The sequence below is a fragment of the Halyomorpha halys genome, unplaced genomic scaffold, assembly GCF_000696795.3.
Source record: "Halyomorpha halys isolate HHAL.00 unplaced genomic scaffold, Hhal_1.1 Scaffold157.1, whole genome shotgun sequence".
NCBI classification, from domain to species: domain Eukaryota; kingdom Metazoa; phylum Arthropoda; class Insecta; order Hemiptera; family Pentatomidae; genus Halyomorpha; species Halyomorpha halys.
Window position 1 is genome coordinate 970,333 of NW_027114029.1, and position 6,747 is coordinate 977,079.

General features: G+C 30.8%; 1 protein-coding gene across 1 annotated transcript; it reads left to right on the top strand.

Moving 5' to 3' along the window:
- The first annotated feature begins 2,116 nt into the window (after positions 1-2,116).
- On the top strand, positions 2,117-5,549 carry GMF (Glia maturation factor). The gene is made up of 5 exons (XM_014417450.3): positions 2,117-2,256; positions 2,341-2,434; positions 2,534-2,583; positions 2,675-2,807; positions 5,277-5,549. Exons 1-5 carry the CDS (start codon positions 2,254-2,256, stop codon positions 5,414-5,416), a joined length of 420 nt encoding a protein of 139 aa, XP_014272936.1. The 5' UTR covers positions 2,117-2,253; the 3' UTR covers positions 5,417-5,549.
- The last annotated feature ends 1,198 nt before the right edge of the window (positions 5,550-6,747 follow it).

Consider the following 6,747-nt stretch of genomic DNA (forward strand, 5'->3'; position numbering starts at 1 on the left):
TATATATATATATAGAATATATGGAGATAGCTCCAGTGCCCCCTTTGATTTTGAAAATTTATATTTTCTGCATGCTTCCACTCATGACCTACTACCTTCTCTAAAATCTAGGACCAATGACTATAGCTTAGGTCATATTCTTCCAATTCTTCTGCATATATATAATTTTTTCCTCTTCCCTTCTGCTCGCAAAAAGTTTGTAATAAGTTCCTTCTCCATCAAAAGTTTCAGACTTCAGATCCATTTCTATCCTCAAATCTTTCCAAATTTTTAGAAAAATTAGTCAATCACCAACCTTCTTTGTACCTCAGACATAATGAAGAAATAACTGAAGCCATCCTGATCAGATCTAAATCCCCATATCTGGTGTATGGGAGACTCAAGGGTTAACTTTAAGGGGGAACTAAAAAGTCCTATGAATTGCATTATAAGATTTCTCTTTGGGGTTCTCAGACCCACTCATATTTCTGGATATTGTGCTTTTTCCTGCGGCAATTTCCTTGGTTCTTTCTGGTGGATTTTAATTCCCAAGAAATATCCATCCTTCATTACTGAAATCCTTGCCTTTCATTTCTCTTTTCACTCCTTGAACATCAGAACCCAACCCAATCAATATTTATACTCCATCACATAAACTGCTTTCCTTTAACAAATCTTTATTTTTATGGTTTCTTTTGACACCTTGAGCTGGGTCCTCAAAAATAATAGGCCTGTTGGGGAAAACTAACCCTCCATATGCGAAAATAAAATAAGCTCATAGTAATATTATGGGGCCTCAGCCTACATGACTTTGAGATCACAATGTGGTGATTATGGATAACTGCATGGCTGGATGAAAACTCATGAAGTCATAGAGTCTTGAAAGACAGTCAGCTAATTGTCGTAGCTGATTTGTTATTTATTTTATTTAACAAAGTGGTAGTTCTTTTTAAGCTTTCTACTCCAATACTACATGTTCTAAACAGGGATAACTTCTAGAACTTCCTCTGTGGTCAATCAAGGACCCTAACTGAATAGACTTAACTTCACATAAATTAAGCCTGAACTGAATTATTGTCAACCCTCAAAGCTATATGAATTGCAGAGGGGGAGAATACAACTTACAGGACAAGTTTCTCCTCCTTTTGTGATTCCTTGCCAATTTCTGTCCATAATACCTCTTCTCAAACAGCAGTTATTTTTCTTCACCTCCTTACATCCCAATCTTCAGTTCAAATGTAAATTTTATACATAGATAATCTGATATTTTAAACTCCATTGCTAGCCCAAAAACAGTCATTTGTATTCATTATTTTTGTTCCTAGGAGATTTAGTTTCAAAATAAAAATATTTATTCAGTCATGCATATGAAATATCACTCTTATGTAATGGAAACGTTTTCGTCCCAAAATTGGAGTCTCTATTGATGATCTTCATAAAACCTCCCGAATTCCACATTGCTTAACTCGGACAATGAAATATGTTTTATGGAATTGCTGTGTATAGTAACGCTGTTCATAAAATAAATAAAATGGATACCATTTTACGAGAATCAATTAGAGCAAAAAAAAAAAAAAGGTTGATTGCTACACTAATATTTTTAGATGCTGGACGGAACTATGCTGGAGTTCAGGACAGCATTATTCCCCAATTATCATCCTTAAGCGTGTCCGAAGTTTAGGAGGCCAACTAGTCTGGGAAGGACATTGGGTGGGGGGCCTTCCCAAGTTTAGTAGGGACGAAATAGTATTTCAACATTTTTTTTGGGAAGGTAAACGTCCACTGTACGCGGATCGTCATCTTCGCCCTTCAATCTAGCGCACAGTATCCTACCTGGGGCTGTAAAAAGGACGGAAGAGAAGAGAAAGGAAGACCTGTCGGTCGGCCACCTCCGTATGCTTTCGGCCTTATTCGAGGATACACTAGCAATGAAATCAACGTGATATTCCTGAGGGGACACTTCTACAGTATTACTATAAAGCCGATATGCTACTCTTTTATCGTGATTTTATTGATTAAACTAAAAAGAAAAAATGTATAATCACAATCATTCATTAGTATAAATACCATCGATTACTATTCCGATTTAGAAATCAGTGCTTTATATCGATTAGAGCTGAGTCAGTTAACTGATTAGGTTATCAGTTGTACCGTGGGGGTAAGGTTGTCAAGGAACAGGTAAATATAAACAATGATCTCAAGTTGAACTCATCACCATTATAGTTTTAGCTTCGCCTCTCTCCTTGACTGTATTTTATATAATTTGGTGTTATAATGGTAAATATATTTTTATTTATTTTTTTAAAAGCAATAGTGATTTTCATTATTTTCGAGAAATAGATTTATCTTATTCTGTTCCAGCCCAATGTTAGTGTATGTGATATTGATGATGCAGTTAAGGGAGCTGTTAAAAAATTTAGGTTTAGAAAATTTGAAACCAATTCGGCCTTAATATGTAAGTTTACAACTGTATTTTATTTGTTACCAACTTTCATTTTTGACTGATTCGTAATATGTGGATGAAATTTAAATGATCCTATGTGTTAAATTTCAGTAAAAGTTGATAGGCAAGCTCAGGCAATAAGCGTGGACTCTGAAATTGAAGTAAGTTGATGTATAGCTTTCAAGTTGAGTATTACAATTGCTTATATACTAAATAATTAACTATGAAATTTATTTCATGTTTACTGAATAGATTTCTGGACTTGACGAACTTCAAGATTATTTGCCTAGCCACGAACCAAGATATGTTGTTTACACTTGTAAATTGGAACATCGTGATGGCCGCATTTCATTCCCTATGTGCTTTATTTATATAACACCAAGAGGTAAGTTTAATCAACTTGATAGATGATGATGTTTTTAATTGTATGCTCCTTAGAGAAGCTATTTCTCTCCCCACACATATTTGCTAAAGATCTAAGATTGATTTAAATGTGTGTAAAGAGGAGTTTTATTGTTCAGTGAGGTCATTGATTGTGATAAGAAAATCAACATCACTGAGAAAATAATTAATTGATTAAGTGTTGAATCACCAATATTTTTGTTCTTGCCTTGAGGCACCATTAGGTTCAGCTGTAGTGATTCACTGATACTGGAGCAGTAGAAGCTATGATTCACAAGTGATTAAATCATTTCATTTATCTTAAAGATAAGTGTATCTTTTCTTTATTTTCCTTTTTAACATAGGGCAAAGATTCTTCACTATAATTTGACATGGATAAGCATTAAAAAAGTGATATATATATATATAGTCATGTCTTTCTTTTTAATTATATTATTTATTTTAATTATTTTTATTAATAATAATTTTAATTTTTATTAAACTTAGCATTAACATTGAACATTAAAATATTACAAATGTGTAATTATTTTTACAATAAATATATGATAGTATGTAAAGAAAAATTAAAATATTTTAGATATAAAGCATATCCATAACAATGTTTTCCAGTCTTCGATTGGTATCTGCAGTGCCTTCAAACAAATGTTCAATTAATTTCATTCGTCTTCAATTTATTAAAACACATTTTGACTCAAGTTCACTCTGAATTTTACCAAAACCAATGCTGTTCTTTTTTTAACTAAAGCTCTTAATAATTAAAAGTTACACTTTTTAGTCTGCACTAAGTCTATATACTTAAACAATCATATCAAAGACTAAGTTTTTATGAGTTCAATGAGATCCCAAAAACTTAACTACTTCTTCAAGAATAGCAATGTAATGAATAGATAACAAATGGTTGAATAGGCTGGATTTGATAGTGGGAAGGGTATTGAAACAATGGTTTAAATTGCTAATAATCCGGAATGGACAAAGGATTTGAATTGAAGGAGATCTGAGATTTATAATGAACTTTGGGATTGGATTACTTTATAGAGAAAGGATGGTAAGAAACACTTATGGTGTTAAGAAGGATAAAACAAATTCAACTCTTCATAGAATTGGAAAGCAAAGGGCAAAGATTAATCATATAAAGTAATTATCCAGCTGTTTTAGTTTTGCTTTGAAACTCCTAGAGGCAACTATGTGCACAGTCTAACAGTAATCAAAGTCGAGGAATATTAAGGAAGTGACTAGTACCCTAAGGTTTTTAAGTGGAAAAAACCGTTATAAATGAAAAAGATCAGTGTAGAAACATTGGCCATTAGTTAATAGTTTACTCTATTGCTTAGTTGTTTTTCTTGAATGATATCCTGACCATCTCCTTCTAATTCACATGTGATCTATCGTCTGTAAATAATTTCTATGAAATAGTTTGGTTGGTTTAGATTGAATTTATTACATTATTTAAGAGTTATAACATATGGAGTAATTTTAAGGTGATCGGAAACTATCACAGTGGCCTTTGTCTTCTCTACTTGCAAATTCAGCTCATTGCCAACTGCAGTGACTCAATCAATGCATGTCCTTAAGGAATTTTTTTTTATGCACGGTGATAGTTTGGAGGTAGGAAAGAAAATTATATTTGAAAGTCATCAGCACAGGTAATAGGAATAATGGATGAAGGGAAGTGCATTAGTATAAATAGCAAATAGAGTACGGGACAAAGACAATCCCTGAGGTAAACTACAAGAGAAGGACAGTGACTTGGAGGTTGGTCTGGAGTGGCAACATACTGGGAATGATCTAAGAGGTCTGAATGAGCCATATTGGCTAGAGGGATGTCTCGTACTTTGTTAATAAATATGTAATATTGTTTAAGGTTTTGGAGAAGTTTAGAAAGATGAGTTAGTTTTTAATGTTCAATAGCAGTTTGGAGGTTGTGAGTTATTTGCAGGAGATAAGATGATGTTAAGTATCCTGAGGGAAAACCAGATTGGAGGGGGTATATTCAATACTTTTCTCAGATATTAAATTTATTTTCCTCTTCAATGACATTAAAACTAGGAGATAAATTTTAAGATATGAATTTTAAGAGCAAATAGGAAATAGAAACAACAATATTTTACTTTTCTGTTATCAATATCAAAGTATATTTCATTAATTTTCTGGGAACCATTATGCCCATTTCTTTTGCTTGCTTTTTTATCATAACTGCATATCCTTTGTGAATCAAACATTAAAACTGATCAATTAATTTGAGCGCCTGATTACTTTTTCATTATTATTGTGTGTATATTACATGCTCCCTCCATCACTGATTATTAAAATAATCCACATGTACAGAAAATTAGTAGTATCCTTAAGTATAGAATTCATGATCTCAGAAAGAGTTTCAATTAGCAATGAAATATCTTTGAGCCCTCAATTTTGTTTCTAATGATTTTTTTTTTTTATTAATCTGTTAATTTAGATTGCCAAACTGATCTTCAAATAATGTATGCAGGAACAAAGTTAGCTTTACAGAAAGAAGTCAATCTAAGCCATGTCTATGAAGTTCGGGAATTAGATGAGCTTACAGACGAATGGTTAATGTCCAAATTGTTAAAGTAAATTTATTTTTAGATATGAGATGTTTGACAATGTACACATTTAAATTATAATTTCTCATTAATATCATTATTAATGTGATTTATTGTGTATAATTCATCTTTTATGACTCATTATTAGTATATTTGTATCAAATAATATTATATGATCATATTATAATCTTAAATCTTGCCAATTTATTGGGTTATTAAACCTAATTTTGAAGCTTACTAAATATTTTGGTATACTTTTCCATTTAATACCTATAAATGATAATTCAATTTCCATTTTATCGTCTCTTTTATTAATATATCGTGTTTTTTTCTATAATTATTAGAAAAAAAAATTGTATTTAGGATGTTAGATTTTGTAGATACAATATGATCTTAAATACTTCATCATTTAAGAATTTTGAAGAAAATGGTTTCCTAGACAGTAGTAGATATTAGTAGGGGTTGCTAATGGAAACAAGGCTGAATTTTTTGTATCAGATGCCCTCAATATTTTAAAAGTTACATTCTACTTTTAATGATAATGATGTTTATTTTTATCTCAAATTATAAGATGTTAAACAAAAACAATATCCTTTGTCCTGTTTGATAAAGATAATTTATTAGAATTTCTTTTTATAATTTTGATATTTTAATGTTATGATGACTTATTGTTCCTTTTATGTCAAGAACTTTGTTTTATTTCTCAGTGTACCTTGAATGAATATTTTTATCATAAAATGAACCTAATGTTCGTAAGACTGAACTATTCCAAATTCGCTGATATCAATACTTTCATTGTTGTGGGCGCCTTTAAAACGACTAAAGATTGTCCAACTTAAGGTAGTTCTCTTACGTACTACTGCTTGTGACAGAGAACTAGGAGTATCATTTTGTTTTATCTTGAAAAGTTTAAATTCATTAAGGTTAAATTACATGAATAGATGTATTAAAATTTTTACAACTAAAAAAAAAAAATAGATAGGATAATAAACTCCTCAGAAAAAGAATAGATGATTGTTGCTCCTACTATTGTCATTTACTAATTATTAATTTGCAAACTTAAGTTGGGCTAGTCTTATCATTTTTATTTATGTTTTTAATAATTTGTATTGCACAAGGACAATGAAAATCAATTCTTGTATGAATTCATCTCATTTTAAGTTGGTTTTGTTTCCATGCTTCCAATTTCCCTTTGTAGAATTAAAAATTTCTTTTAATTATAATTTAGTGGTGTCATGAGATCAATCTTATAAAGATAAATTTCCATATAATATATAATCACACCGCCGTAAAAGACATAGAATTAATAATTTAGTCATTAAATTTTTTAAACTGTTCATTTGGTGTTATATTTTAATTATG